The sequence below is a fragment of the Jaculus jaculus genome, chromosome 1, assembly GCF_020740685.1.
Source record: "Jaculus jaculus isolate mJacJac1 chromosome 1, mJacJac1.mat.Y.cur, whole genome shotgun sequence".
In the NCBI taxonomy this organism is placed as follows: domain Eukaryota; kingdom Metazoa; phylum Chordata; class Mammalia; order Rodentia; family Dipodidae; genus Jaculus; species Jaculus jaculus.
Genome location: NC_059102.1, coordinates 253,892,128 through 253,907,793, shown reverse-complemented (window position 1 = coordinate 253,907,793; position 15,666 = coordinate 253,892,128). Strand labels below are relative to the sequence as shown.

At 36.5% G+C, this 15,666-nt stretch overlaps 1 protein-coding gene across 4 annotated transcripts in view; it reads right to left on the bottom strand.

Annotated features, from left to right (window-relative positions):
• Positions 1-15,666, bottom strand: part of Cdh8 (cadherin 8) — a 406,878-nt gene that overhangs the window by 137,964 nt on the left and 253,248 nt on the right. For all 4 annotated transcript variants that reach the window (XM_004663485.2, XM_012949876.2, XM_004663487.2 and 1 more), the window contains one exon: positions 546-682. In XM_004663485.2, coding sequence (XP_004663542.1) covers positions 546-682 — 137 coding nt within the window. The remainder of the gene's footprint in view (positions 1-545; positions 683-15,666) is intronic.

Here is a 15,666-nt window from a genome sequence, read left to right as displayed (position 1 = left end):
GAGAAAGGAATTTCATTTGGAAATAAAAGAAAAACATGTGCCTTTTCCATACTTTTGTGAAATAAAAAGTTGCTAGTGAGATGCAGTGCCAGCCTTCAAAGATAGAATAGTACTAAATTTCACCAGTATAACTATTATAGTAGCTTCATTAAGTTCATAGCCTACTATTATAAAAAATTAAAGAATATAAAATTTAGTTCAATGACAGTAGTACCTCCCCTTCTACAAAATAACTAAAAATGTGTATGTAATTGATGAAAAGCTATTGTTGAACTCATATTAAATGCATTAATTTAATGAATTCTAATAGGAATAAGGTATAAATTAATTCAAATAACATAATGTTTCCTTGTCCCTATCTTACAAACATTTGACAGTTTAGTAGAGCATGTTATTTCCTTTGGGATAATGCATTCAGGTTCCTTGTGAATGAGGAACTAAGCTCTGATGCAAAAATTTCTAACAAAAACAGAGAGTTTGTCATGTGATCAATGAGCATCAATGAATACAGTCACATGAATGAAAGAAATAAGCCCAGTACTTACTAATTTCAGTAGCAATGATTGTGATGTTATGCCAGACACTTAACTCTCTATCAAGTGGAGTTGCCAGTGTTATCTTCCCATCATCAGCATTAATGTTGAACTGCCTTTCCAGGTCAGTGTGACGGTCGATGGAAAACCTACAGAAGAGAGAAATCTGTAATCTACATGATATTTATATTATCCATACATTCCACAACAGACCTTTAGGAATCCTTGGAGAGTCATAATTGTGAAATCAAATGAATTGGGAAACTCTGTGGCATCATAATTTGTAAAACAAAATGACTAAATGAGGCACAAGAAACTTCATAATTATCATCCAAGGAGCAATTAGCTACATATTAAACATGGAGGTCATAAACTGCCATCAGTTTCAATAGGTAGTGTCTTCAAAAATGGATGTTGATGAAGAGGTAATTGGACAATTCATCACATTTATTGGACAGCTTATAATAATTAGTAGTTACCACAAGATACAGTATGAAACAATGAACTCAGACCCAATGCAAAGGGGTCTATGTAACATTCCATTTAATGCTATTGAAGGAACATATAGATTTAGCTAAACATACATTTGACTGGAAATTTTATTTTGGTAATAATTATTTTGCTTTCAATTTAGAATAAGTTTTAATGGTTTCTATTAGTTTCAGCCCATGCAAATGGGCTATTGATCCTATAGCAAATGTCTATCAAAAGTTAGGCAGAGAAAACAAAGCCAACACCCAGCGGCAGTTTCATTCATATTTGGGTCAGAGTAACATACGTGTCATTATCGAGGTTATATATTACTGACGATTCTAGTAATGCCTCATCAGCTTTTTCAGATCTACCAGAACAGGTATAGAGTATTCCATTTGGTGAACAATTTTAGAAAAAGACTTGTTGATCTTCATAGTGAAAGAGAATTATGCCTACCATTTCTGGTAACAGTAACTTTGTTACTTTTAGGACCTCGTGTACTCTGTGGCTCTTTTAACTTTATGTCTTCTTGCATACAGTTTGCTTACACTCAGGTGGTCCTGCCTCATTCTAACCCCATTTCCCTGGGCTCTGTTGATCGCCCTCCAAGTCCTGAATGTCTACAGGAACCAGGATTCTGAAAAATCCATTTTGCTATCTGACGTACTCTCGGCTCTGTCCAAAGCAACCAACTCCTTGCTTTTATTCTTTCCTCCTAATACCTTTATCCAGAACTTTCTTCCCATGCAATACTAATGTACTTTTGTGGTCCCTTATATAGAACCACTGAAGAAGTTTCCCAACTATAACACATGACTGACACCACTCATCTTGAGCCAAATTGCCTTACACCCCAATACCCTAATAGTAGCTAGGTTTGCTTCTAAGATGTGGGATTTGACTAGGCCCTCAAAAGTGAAGACAGGGAATGTCTCCGAGCCTGTCCTTGCAGCCTTCACTTTCTCAGCAGTCAGAGAAGGCTCCGGCTTCTTCTTACTTCTTGCTTCAAGTAATTCCCTAAATCTGTTTTTTCTTGAACAATCTGTGGCCCTCTCTAGGCATGAGTATCTCTTTCATAGAAATAAGATTCCTAAAGAATGAAACCTGAATCTGGCATGGTGGTGAAGCTAAACTTTCCCCCCAAAACTTGGCATTGTGGCTGGGTAGCTCTGCCCCCATTCAGCTCCAATAAATGGCGCGAATACATGGGTCTCTAGATAGACTTTGCCACTTCTGTCCTTCTCATGGGCTGATGCTCCTCACACTGCCTTCTCGTTCCTTCTTTGAAGGTGATAAAGTATCTTAAAAGCTAGAATATTCATGTTTCTATGTCCAAAATGTATTTTCAAATGTATTTTGAAGAAGTAAATGAACCCTTCCAATAAATCAATAAATAAAATGGGTGATATCCTGAGCAAACGGATGATCAGCCTCAGAAACTATCCAGCAAATATAAAAATTATTTTCTCTTCCATTTCTGGTAATTTTTTAAACACCAAGATGTATTTTCTGGCCGCAGAATTTTGTCTCCAATAAAGTGTATGCTTTAGGAATATAAACTATGTCTAGAAATATCAGTTCTATAAGTCATTGGTGAATTGAACTAGCAGGATAGAATGGAAACTCACAAAATAGGTGAGACTTCCCTTTATACGAGGTAGGACAAAAGAAAGAGTTCAAGCAAGTACCCTGTGTTCACTGGTACTTATGTCAAAGCTAAAAGATAATTCAACTTGGCATGCTACCTTTTTTAAGAGAATACTGTTTAGAAACAATTATTATATAAGAATAAGCCAGGGATAGTAGCACATGCCTTTAATTCCAGCACTTGGGAGGCAGAGGGAGGAGGATCATCATGAGTTCAAGGCCACCCTGAAACTACATAGTGAATTCCAGGTCAGCCTGAGCTAGAGTGAGAAACTACCTCGAAAAACCAAGGCATTTTGAGCAAATATAAAAAATAAATTCCCATGATTCTTTTATCTGTACCTTTGCATTATTAAGCATTTTAGCAGAATTTGTTTCAATATTGTACATGAATCTCTATAAAAATGCTTCTAGCTATTTTAACTCTGTCTACCTATGAATGCACTCAAGAACATACTATTTTAAGTAGCACTGTTCATGGTGGTGCCCACCCATCTAATTTTACACAACAGGAGTTGCCAGCATTATTTTCTCAGCAATTATATTAACTAGGTAACTAGTTAGAGAGGTAGGTTGATAGATACAAATAGACATGCTGATGAATAATTCCTTCCTCTCTTAGCCATTTTTCTTTTCAGTAAAAATAGTATTTATGAGATAGAAAAATTGCCCAGGTATTCAGGCACTTGTCTGAAAAGCCTAAGGACAAGAGTTCACTTTCCCAGTACCCATGTAATGCCAGGTATATAATATGGTGTATGAGTCTGGAGTTCGTTTGCAGTGGCTGGAGGCCCTGGCATGCCCATTCTCTCCCTCTCTCTTTAAAATAAATAATTAAAAATGGTATTAATGGGCTTGAGGTAAGGTTCAGCAGTCAAATCACGTGCTTGCAAAGCCTAACAGCATGGGTTCAATTCCCAGTACCCACATAAAACCAGAAGCACAAAGTGGGGCATGAGTCTGGAATTCTTTTGCAGTGGCAAAAGGCCATGGCATTCTTATTCTCCATGTGTGACTGTCTCTGTCCCTCTCCCCTGCATTCTGCTTGCAAATAAATAAAATATTTTAAAAACATCATTTATTTCTTTTAGAGTGCATTCAAAGACCATAAAACTGTTAGGGACAGACCAGTGTCATTACTCTCAAAATATGTAGAGAAACTTATCTTGTCCCCTTTTTATGTAATTTATCTTGCATTTATAATGATAATATTTCAGGGAGCAACTGTATTCAATTCACCAACAAATACCAAACACCATTAAAAATCTGTAATAAGATTAACACCACAATGCATGACCCGTATACTTCAACAAGGAGGGGTCAGGGGGACGGGAGAGGACAGGTTGGAGGCTAACAATGGTATCAACTTGACTGTATTCACTGAGTATAAAACTAATTAATCAAAAAAGCGATACTGAAAAGAAGAAAAAAAATCTGTAGTAGTAGAAACTATTTAAAGTTATACACAATTACATGTCGGAAAATTCTATGAAAAGAGAAAGTAACATGAAATTTATTTTGTAGTAAAATCTATAAGAAATATAAGATGGTGACTTGTACCCACATGATGTAGAATTACATAGCTCATCTCAAAGTCTAACGATGTCATAAAGGATTTCACAATAAATATGAATGAGTACTTTCCTAACAAAATCTTGAGCATAAAAAGGTGTTTACTTTATAAAAAAATGAAATTGTAGAAAGAAGTCCAGAGGATAATATCCTGGAAAACAATGTTTGCTGATTAAACCAACGAGGTTCCCAGTATAGCAATAACATAGCTTGACAGACATGTGTTTCATTCCACATGTTATGTATCCTCTGACTCTTAAAAGAGCTATAAAGTGTCCAGAGGATTAATTAGCACTTTCTCTACCACATTCATGAATAAAATTTGTAGAGTCCCGCAATTTTATTTTCTCACATTTCACACATTTATGCAACATCTAGTTTCCCAGAGGCCATAGTAAATGAAAATCAGTCTAATCACCAATATTCAAAGAATCTCAAATTAGAAACACACGCCATGGCTATTTGGTTGGTACCCAATAACTGACTTAAATTACTAACATAGAAGATAGATACAATGTCCATGTTTTTGAAAAGAATGGAATTTCAAAGGGGAAAGTGGAGGGGGGAGGGTATTACCATGGGATATTTTTTATGATCATGGAAAATGTTAATAAAAATTGAGAAAAATAAATAAATTTGAAAAGGCAAAAATAATTCTCTTTGTTTAGACCCTGTTCAAATATTAGTCAGAAACAATAAACTAGTGGCAAATTATTTTGGAATTTTTGTCTATTACTCTTTCAAATATTATTAATATATTCACATAACCTTAGTTTTTCTTTACCAAAAACATGTGGAGTGCCTTTATATAGGAAGTGTTTGGGCTGGAGAGATTGCTTAATGGTTAAGGCACTTGTCTGCAAAGTCAAAGGACCCCAGTTCAATTCTCTAGGACCCACATATAGCCAGTTGCACAAGATGGCACATGTGTCTGGAGTTTGTTTGCGGTGGCTGGAAGCCCTGGAAGTCCCATTCTCTCTCTCTCTCTTTCTATCTCTCTCAAATAAAATAATGTGCATTTAAAAAATGCACAACCCACAATCCCTATGGAAATAACCAGTACCCCAATGAAGAGGATCACTTTGGTGAGGGCCAGGGATGAGGGTAAGAATAGTACCAACATGTGATGTTTATATACTATGTTCATAACTAATAAAAAAGTTTAAAAAAAATAAAAATAAAGTATAAATTAGTGTTTGGCACATTGTAGTCATTAAGCATAGTTTAACCTCATCATAATTGCTAATACTATATAAACTAATAAACTTTCTGGAAGTTAGTAAAACATACTCCTTCCTTAACAATTTCTAAGTGTAATAAAACTAGAAAAAACAGTTTGGTGTTATTTAGCTTCCATAACTCTAAGAAAGGCAGGGACATTCTTCTTAATTTTTAAACTTCCAGTTCTTGACAGATTTTATGGGGTTAGTCATAAGAATTTATAAAATAGGCTATAAATACAGCCCTTTAGTAAGATCAGAAGTAAGAATGTCAAAATATTACAAGATTGCACAATGGAAGGAACTTGATAGGAAAGAAATTACTTAGTTTAAATATCAGTTTATTGTCTGCCTGAACTATGTCATGAAAGTCTTTGCTGCCTCATATGATATTTCAGATGTTTTATGGCCTAGCATACATTGTGATAAAAATGGTTAAACAGCTAAAAATATGGACACTATTTTTGTTACCAAGCATGTACTAAGTGCCAAATTTGTGCCATCTTAGTGATGATAACTTATTTTCCCTTCATAATTTTCTCCTTGACTTATTATACTGCAGATTCTTTATGCATGCTGGGAATCATTTCCAAAACCCAGGAGGACACCAAACTTTTAACAGTTGAAGCCTAAAGGAATGTAAATCAGTCTTATATTTGTATATAACTGTGTCACATTCTTTCATGAACTTTCAATAACTTCTCTGTCACTTAGAAGATCTAACATAGTGCAATTACTTCATAAGTGGTCATATTGTCGGGGTAATATGACAAGAGAAACGACTTTGTAAACATTTCATCCAGACACTGACACCTATAACTTTGTGATACATAAATGAAATATGAAATAAACAATGGTCAAAATGAGTCAGAGAATTAATGAAGATCTGAATAATTGGAAAGATACAATAGGGTGTGCCTACAAGTCATTTCAGTCATGTGATTTCCTACATGGTGAATGACATGGACAGACTTGAGCTTTGCTTTCATGAACTTTGGGGACTAATTTGCCAAATATCTTCCATCCTTCATTTGGATGGATTGTTGGTTTGATTTGTAAGCATGAAATACACAGATATAAAATGCTATCTGTATGTGACAGCTACTCAACTACCAATAGGATAGACTCCAGACTCAGGAAAGACACTCTTCTGAGAGGGTCTGTGAAGGTATTTCCAGTAGGGAATAACTGAGAGGGAACACCCTCCTCCAGCATATATGGCCCTGTGGTGAGCAACCCTGCTGTAAAGGTTTCTGGGGGAAACAGTGCTAATTTTCTCTTTGGTGAATGCATCTTCCCTGTCCCAGCCCTCTTTTGTTGCCATTGTAAAGTGAAATATAACAGTCCTCTGGGCCTTGAGCAACATACTGGGATTGCTGAGGCATCCAACCTGGTATGCAGAGCAACTCCTGGATTCTCAGCCTTCCCAGCATGAACATAGCCATTTTGGGGCTACCTACCTTATGTAGTGTAAGCCAGTCTAATAAAGAATCCTTTATAATATATATTTATTCTAGCCATTTTTTTTTCCTTTAAAGGCTTCTAGAGAATTCTGACTCATACTTTGGTTAATGAATGAAAGAAAATTAAAACTCTTAAGAGACCAGGACATTTATATAATTAAGCTATTAAATAGTGCACATAGAACAACTGTGTACACATAACTCATTCTACTTTCCATGTACAAACCAAATTCGGCAAGTACCCATCTTATTCATGTACAAAATGGGGATAGTAATAGCTCTTGATCATTAATTTTATTGAGACTCAGATTAAATGAGGCATGCACCATGTTTTACCCATCATATGCTAATCAATGAATAACTTTGTCGGTGGAGGGGGTTCTCATATCACACTGGATAGTGGCATCCTTAAATGCTAGATGTATTCTTAATATTCTGAACCCAAAATATAGACATATATAATTGTTCCTTTGTCCTTAAAATCTTATACTCTGAAATCCTAATTCCAAAAGTAAAAGGAAATAGAACTAGAAGTCGAATGGCTAATGATGGCTCTGCCACCCTTACAAAAGAAATTCCATAGAAGCAACAAGAACCTTCTTACCTTGTGAAGAAATAGTTTGGGTTGCAAGATTATAAAAGAGGATGATCCCCAGAATGCAGCTATGTGGGCATACTAGCTTTCCTAGCCTCTGGAAGTATGACCAATAAATTCCTGTTTATTGAAGCTAGGTTTATAGTAATTTTTAAAAGTAGACTAAAACATAGGGTTTCAATTACTGTTCTCATTTTGTAATATACTGATTTAAATATATTGTAGATGTCTAAGTATTACAATATAAGATATACCTAATGATGATTTAGTAAATAAAATAATTAGAATTTAGAATTTTCTTAAAAGCTAATAATAAAATCCTTCATTTCTTCTCATTTTTATATTTTATATACCTTGCAATAAACTTGATTCTATCTGATTTTTTCACAACCCCTGCTGTGCTATTTGAAGGCATGTCTGGCTTGTCTATTTTTTTTTTCTTAGACAACCATGAAAACTCTAGTCTACACATTCACACATAGTCATATTCTTTTCGTGATGACCAATGGTCATTGTTCATGGCTTTTCTTCCTGACTTCAACTCTATCCATAAAAATGTAAAAATAGAAAAACAAATTCACAGAGTCGTGCTTTGAAGTATATTGATAAATAACTCAGGCAAGAAAGTAAATGAATAAAATGATGATCTAGTTCTTTAATCTGCACTTTTCTAAAGGAATAGATTGATTGAGGGGGGGGAAATCCAGAAACAGAAAAATGCCAGTAAAGTCTAATATTGATATTCTGTAGCAGCTTTGAGAAGGACTACTACCTGGAGTAACTGAAAGTATTCCAAAACCCTTTGGTGTGTTTGCCTATGACATTATTAACCTCTTCCAAATGCCTGCCACTGAGGGTATTTCAGCAGAGAAAGCTTGAGCGGGAAAGATGAAAAACTACCCAGAGTTTTCTCTGTCACAGTTGTTCCACAAGTCACATTCAACACCTTGACCTGCGCTTTGTTGATGTTTCTTAAGAAAGTCTTTCCTATTATACTTAAAACTACCTGACCTTTGCTCTTTACTCACAAAAGAGGGTCTTTTATTCATATATCTTACCATAATATTAAGTAAATCACAATTTCACACTGAAACTTAGACAATGGCAATATGATCATTTAATGGTGGTGGATTATTATGGGTGAAACACAGTGATAAAATGTGAGAATGGGCTTTTTAAAGAGAAATAGTCTGTGTCCTATTCTTCATATTCAAAAATTAAATATATTTTAATTTATACATTTGATAGTCATGTTTTTATGTCAAGACTGAAGTCTTCATTCTAATTTCTGCAAAGCATTCATGCATTGTACTTGCAGCTCCTTTGTACCTAAAATGTATTTGACCAAAGCAGTAGTTTCAGAAGAATCATATGGGTATTAGACAAGCATCTCCCTGCCACAATAAGAAGAAACATCACATTAACACAGCAGGAAGTGGCAAGTGAGAAAATGGGCATATCCATTTTATAGATGGAAAAAGTCCCTTTCAAGAGAAACTGATATATTTAAGAAACTGCCTTATCTGTGATAAGCAGTATTCACAGAAGCCTTGTTTAAACATTCTGATTTTTAATCCAACAAATACCCTGCTTGACTTTGATACCAGTATCCCTCTAAATAGCAGCTGGCTTCCAAGAAGGAAACACCACTGATTTCATCAATTTATTTTGTGGAATAAAGGGTACATATAAGTAGATGCCTAAGTTAGCAGCTTTGCACCAAGTTCACAAATGGTGATCTAACACACAGTGTTCATGTCATCAGTTTTAATTCAGAGTAGTGTGCTAAATTTAAAGTAAATTTAAAATTTCTGTTAATTGATTCTATCAAAATGATTAACTGAACATTATGCCATTGGGAAGTAGCACACTTGCATATCACTGGTACTGTTGATTACTAAATAATAACTTTTGGGCTGGAGAGATGGCTTAGCACTTAAGCACTTACCTGTGAAGCCTAAGGACCCTGGTTCGAGGCTTGATTCCCCAGGACCCACATTATCCAGATGCACAAGGGGGCACACACATCTGGAGTTTGTTTGCAGTGGCTGGAGGCCCTGGAGTGCCCATTCTCCCTCTCTCTCTATGTGCCTCTTTCTCTCTCTGTCACTCTCAAATAAATAAATAAATAAATTTTAAAAGATAGCTTTTACCTGATTAATCTACTTCCTCAACTGACACAGTCCAATTACATCTTTTCATATCAATATTTAACATAAAATTTCTACCTCCTATATTTAAACCTTCAGGGATTGCTATAGTTATCTCACATTGCCAGGGAATGAAATCTAACCAACATAGCTGAAGGGAGGAAAACAAAGTTTATGTATTTGTTTGTTTATTTGTTTTGGGCTTATGGTCTTGAGGAGAAGCTTCATGATGGCAAGGGATACCATGGTAGAACAGGGAGTAGACATCACCTCTGCCACAGCAGGTGGAAGATAGCAACATAAGAGTGATGTCGATTTAGCATTGGGGACCTGCTTGTATCAGCCCCCTAAGCCCACCTCCAACAACACACCTCCTCCAGCAAGGTTCCACTTATCCAAACGCCATCAGCTTGGGATCAAGCATTTAGAATTCATTAGTTAATGGTGGACACCTAATTCAAACCACCATGGGGATTTAAGAAGTATACTCAAATAACACTAGAAATACATAAATATTTTACCACACCTTCTGTGTGACTTCCTTCAACTCATCCCTAATGCTATATGTCACATGAAGTCTTCTTCCACAGATCAGTTACATTTTCTGGTCTGCAGGAAAGAAGATAAGTCTAGCTGGACTTGATGGCATATGCCGTTAATCTCAGTACACAGGAGACAAAGGTTGGAGGATCATTAGGAGTTCAAGGCCAGCCTGAGACACAGAGTAGATTACAGGTCAGCTTGGGATAGAGCAAGATCCTACCAAAAAAAAAAAAAAAAAAAAAAAAAAAAAAAAGGAAAAAAAAAAGAAAACAAACAAACAAAAAGTAAATCTGACAATTTCAAGAACCATTTTCGGATTTTTAAAAGCAAGTTTCCAATGTTAACTGATGTTCTCATGAAACTGTAGGGCAACAGAAGCCAACTGAAGGCTATATCCAGGGTCTATTTAAGTATTATGCTAATAAACACAATAATCTATTAAATAAACAACAGGGTTAAAAAGGTTTCCTCAATTGCCTTCTAACTGTGATATATTTTTGAAACAGCTGATGATTTTCCAGGGAGTAACACTTGTTTGTAACAAGTTGGTTATGTCCAGTTTATCTCCCTGAACCGCAATCCCCTTGTCAAAAAAAAAAAAAAAATTATCTATAGAATTTGCTATCTTAAAGTATTAACAAGTAGCCTTAATGAGTTAATGGATTGTTGATTTACAAAATTTAATAAGAGGTATCACAGGAAATAAAATTTGCAGAAAAATGGATGCACCTGGAAAATAATCATACTAAGTGAGTTTACTCAGGCTGAGAAAAACAAGTGCTGCGTGTTCTCTCTCCTATGTAGATCCTACCATGAAATCGTTTGATTTGTTTATAAGCTTTATTAAGCATCAGTATTGGTAAGAAATATAGATTGAGGCTTAGAGAAAAGGGAAGCAAAGAGGGATAAGAGAGCCAGACAAGTGAGGGGACAGCAAATGGGGCATGGGAGGGTCCGGGTTTGGATACGAGAGGGAGAGGAGGGGGGACTACACAAAATAAGTGATGCAATGAATCAGTGCCACAGAAAGCATCTTTTTAGCTAGCTAACTTGAATTTTTAACTCTCTCATAAGAGAGGAGATAATTTGAGTGGAAGCACACTGTAGGTGTGCAGAAACCTTTACCCTATAACCGTAGCCTGTTATTTTTACTCCCACTGCTAGAACTATGTTACCTCCCACACTGAGCTCTTAATCAGAAAGGCTCATGAAGCCCCCAATACAATGCAGACCACTGGTAAAGCACTTACTTACCCACAAGGACTATATGATCGGACCCTATTGCTGAAGAAACCACAGACTGTAGTAGCAAGGCTCTGAGAGACCATGCTGGAAATGAGATGGAAGCCAGCTCCCTCCTGGTTAGCTTTCATAATGCTGGGAAGTGCTATGTGATATACTAGGGGATAAAGTTCATCAATAGTATGAACAAGCAAGGATCTTTCAAGCTACAAAATCAAGGCAAGATGGATAAACAGGTAGAAGAGTAGGAGTAATCAACTACTTTCTGATTTGATGTAATATAAGGCCAACTCAGTGGGAGATTATTCATAGATGGTACTGAGAGCTATGTCAAAAGCCTGTGGCTTGGGCTGGAGAGAGTGCTCACAGGTTAAGGCTCTTGCCAGCAAAGCTGAACAACCTGGGTTCAATTCCCTGTGCTCATATAAAGCCAGATGCACAAAGTGGCACATGCATCTAGAGATTGTTTGCAGTGGCTGAAGGCCCTGGCAACCCATTCTGTGTATGTCTCTCTTCTCTCTGTGTCACTCTGCTTGGAAATAAATAAATACGAAGTTTTGTTTAATGTCTATGGCTTGGAAGGTCATAAACCCTAGCGGGAAACTTCAATGTTCTTTGGCTAAAAGGAGAGTTTATACTGTCAAATTCTTATAAATGTCAATGTTTATTCTGATTGGTCTATGCTGCTCTTGCTCTTAGCAACACAATCTACTCTTTCAAATTTTAGCAATACCAAAGACCTAAGACCCATCAGTATGACCAGAAAGGAGAGCTGACTGCATAGCATAAGATAAGTCATCTCTTTCACATCTTTCAAGACACAGGGAATATTATAGATGATGTGGCAGATTACATATGATTACTACTCTCATTGTTTGCCTTCTCAAGGTCCACCAGGTTCTCCAAGAGGTTCCTGGAGAACCTCCTCCTGGGAAGATGGTGGTAAACATTGAAGAGACACAAAACTCATTAAAGCAGAAAATCAGAGTTCAACACTAAAGGCAATTTGTAATAAGGTTCTATAAACATTACAGAAGGGATGGTGAAATCAGTGTGAGCCACAACATGGGGAAGGTGGACTCTGAAGCATCTCCTGCCCCTCAGAGACTGGTGCATTCAAGATGCCACAGTGCATATTATGTGATAACCTACTGAGGAGTGCTCTCAGTGGATGGCAAGCTGGAGACAGGGAACATAAACATATAACCCCATAAAAATACAACTGACTTGCATTATGTTTATGAAAGAAACTTCTCAATTACAAATAAAAACAATATGTGAAAAGTTTGAATGAGAGAGATACTCTCTGTGTTTGGAAGACTTTAACACAGGGCAGTAGTCCAAGTTTAGCAGGCAATGCAACAAGGGGGTCAGAAAGAAAATCAGGAAAAAACATTTCAAAATCAGACCAGATATTTTCCCTTTTTGTAATATAAAATTATTTGAGAAAATGTAACATGAATGAGTTTTAATGCAAACCACAACTACGGTGGTAGAAATAAACTTGTTATGGCAGAAGTAATCAGTAGCTACATGTAGAGGTTTAGCTCTTACAAGGGAGCTAATGTACCCACGGAACTAAAAATTCATGTCATATAAATTAGTTTTCTGTACACTGAAAGAACCACATGTGACCTGGAGCTGTACTACCAGACAGTGCAGACCAAAAGTCAGACAGAAATCACCTTGGCAACTATGTGGGTTTCAAAGGACAGGAGGATATACAAGTAAGGCTGTTGTTATAACTACTCAAGATAGAAATGATGGGGTATGAGCTTAGAAAGCAAAATAAGAAGAATATGGTTGTTATGAAAAGAAAAGTAAAGAGGGAAATCTTTCTATTGTTTATATTTTTTCTCAATTTTTATTAACATCTTCCATGATTATAAAAAATACCCCTTGGTAATACCCGCCCTCCCCCCACTTTCCCCTTTGAAATTCCATTCTCCATCATATCCCCTCCCTATTTTGATGAAAAACTCCTACAGATAGATCATAGAGTCTAATTGGCATGTTGCTATAAAACTCAGTGAATATTCCCTTTTGTTTCCCTTTAGGCATTTATCTGTAATTATTCAGATATACCACATGGATCAGTAATATCAATGTTAAATATTATTAAAAGATAATTAAATCTCTCTAGGATGCCAAGGAATCTTGATATTTCAGCAGCCATGTGAAGGGCAGCTGTCATGTGGTATACACTTTGCTGTGGTGGATGATTAGGATCATTTATGCTGAGACTACATGACCAACTTGATCTTCACTGGTCACCCTACAGAGGTAGAAATCTCAACCCATTTATGAATGTACATATGCCTGTAATGACCAATGATAATATTGCAATCTAGTTTTGAAAGGAAGCCTTCATCTCCCTTAAAAGACATGCTTTTAGACATATCAATCTTGCCAAAGAATTCTCACTCAAAAAAACCCCTCAAAATCGAAAGTGCAGCACAGACAAAATAACATGGATAATATGAGATAGAAAGGACACCTTAGTATCTATCAATATAGACAATATCCAATATTAACGTACAATAATGCTTCATGATTCATTGGCTACTTTCTATTTTCCAGCCTCTTTGCCAAAACCGGAGTATTAATTTTGCATCAAATCATCCCTGCTCTTGTGTAGCAGATTCCTCTTAATGAAGGAGAGAAAGATGGCTCTGGGGATTCAAAAGTCAAGTCTGGGAGACCTGAATCTTAAAAGTCACACAACCACTCCTGCAGAAGCAAGGCAGAGAGAAAGTTCCAGTGACTTAGGAAGTCAACAGTCTGAGAACGGGTTGCAAGACCCCATCCTAAATCTACATTTAGGGGAAACAACTGCTTCAGGAGAGAGACTCTCGAATGGAGCTGCCTGCCTACTAGTGACGCAGTGTGCTCAAGATGGTACAGTGTGTGGGAGATTCCAGGACTTTCTGATGGAGCTGTCTGCAACTGATGCAGTGTGCTCCATAGATGCAGCTTCAGTGAGTCATTACCTATGCTGATGTAGCCTTTCTGGTGTTGCAGGCACCTGTGGAAGGAAGTAGCTATGGGGAAGTTGTCATCCAGGATGAGAAGAGACTTGTGCTGTGGCTGCGTTTGAGTCATCTATTATTGCTCCTGTAAGCAACCTTTCACCCTGCTCTGTCAGTAACCCCCATAAAATCACTGGTTATCAAAAACTGGCTTTGGTGTAACTGTCCATTGTTCTGTTGTCTGTGTTTAATCTAGGGGAGAAGACGCATTCTTGTGTCACAGCAGGGAAAAGTTTCCCCACGACATCTATAAATTACTGAAATTATCCACATAAAATTTCATTACTTTCAATGTCTCAGTGTCTACAGTTATAAAATCATCCCATCAAAAATCAAGTGAAGTGGGGTGGAGAGATTGCTTAGTGGTTAAGGCTGTTGCCTGAAAAGCCCGAAGACCTTGGTTCAATTCCCCAGGACCCACATAAGCCAGATGCACAAGGTGGTGCATGCATCTCGAGTTTGTTTGCAATGGCTGGAGGCCCTGGCATGCTCATTCTCTTTCTCTTTCTCTCCTCTTCTTCCTTAGTCCGTCTTGTTCTCTTTCTCAAATAAATAAATAAAAATATAAAAATCAAGTGAAATGATATCTATAATACCCTTAATATTGTATCTGACATATCAATGGATAACTATCAAGATAGTGTTTTGTCTAAATCATGTGAAATATAGAAAAATGCTTTGGAGAAGCACATAGTCCCTGGAATAACAGTGCATAATAGTATGTGACTGTGTTAAGGCAGATTCTGTGAAAATGTCATTAATTGATTTGTGTTGGAAATTTAATTAACATCAGATCCATCTAGTAATAGCACACAACATGTCAAATAGCTGTTAAACACTGGACATGCTAGTGTCTAAATGGCTTGTCTTATACACAGTAGGTATTACATAAGCATACATCATTTCAATGACATATTTAATTCTCTATACAGGACAAAATATTCTACAATCACACTTCCATCCATAAATAAAAGGACTGTCACATATGGTCAAACTTATTATTGCACACTTAAATAAGTACAAAGTCCAAGATCATATATTTGAACTCAAGTAGATAATAGCCAGAAAGCTTCCTGTTTTGCCAAGGTGAAGCCCACCACTGTCAATATGCTCTGTATATGACCCATCCTTATCACTCCTGACAAATATCAGATTCTTGACTTACATATTTTTTGTCCTTTCTATAATCAAATATATT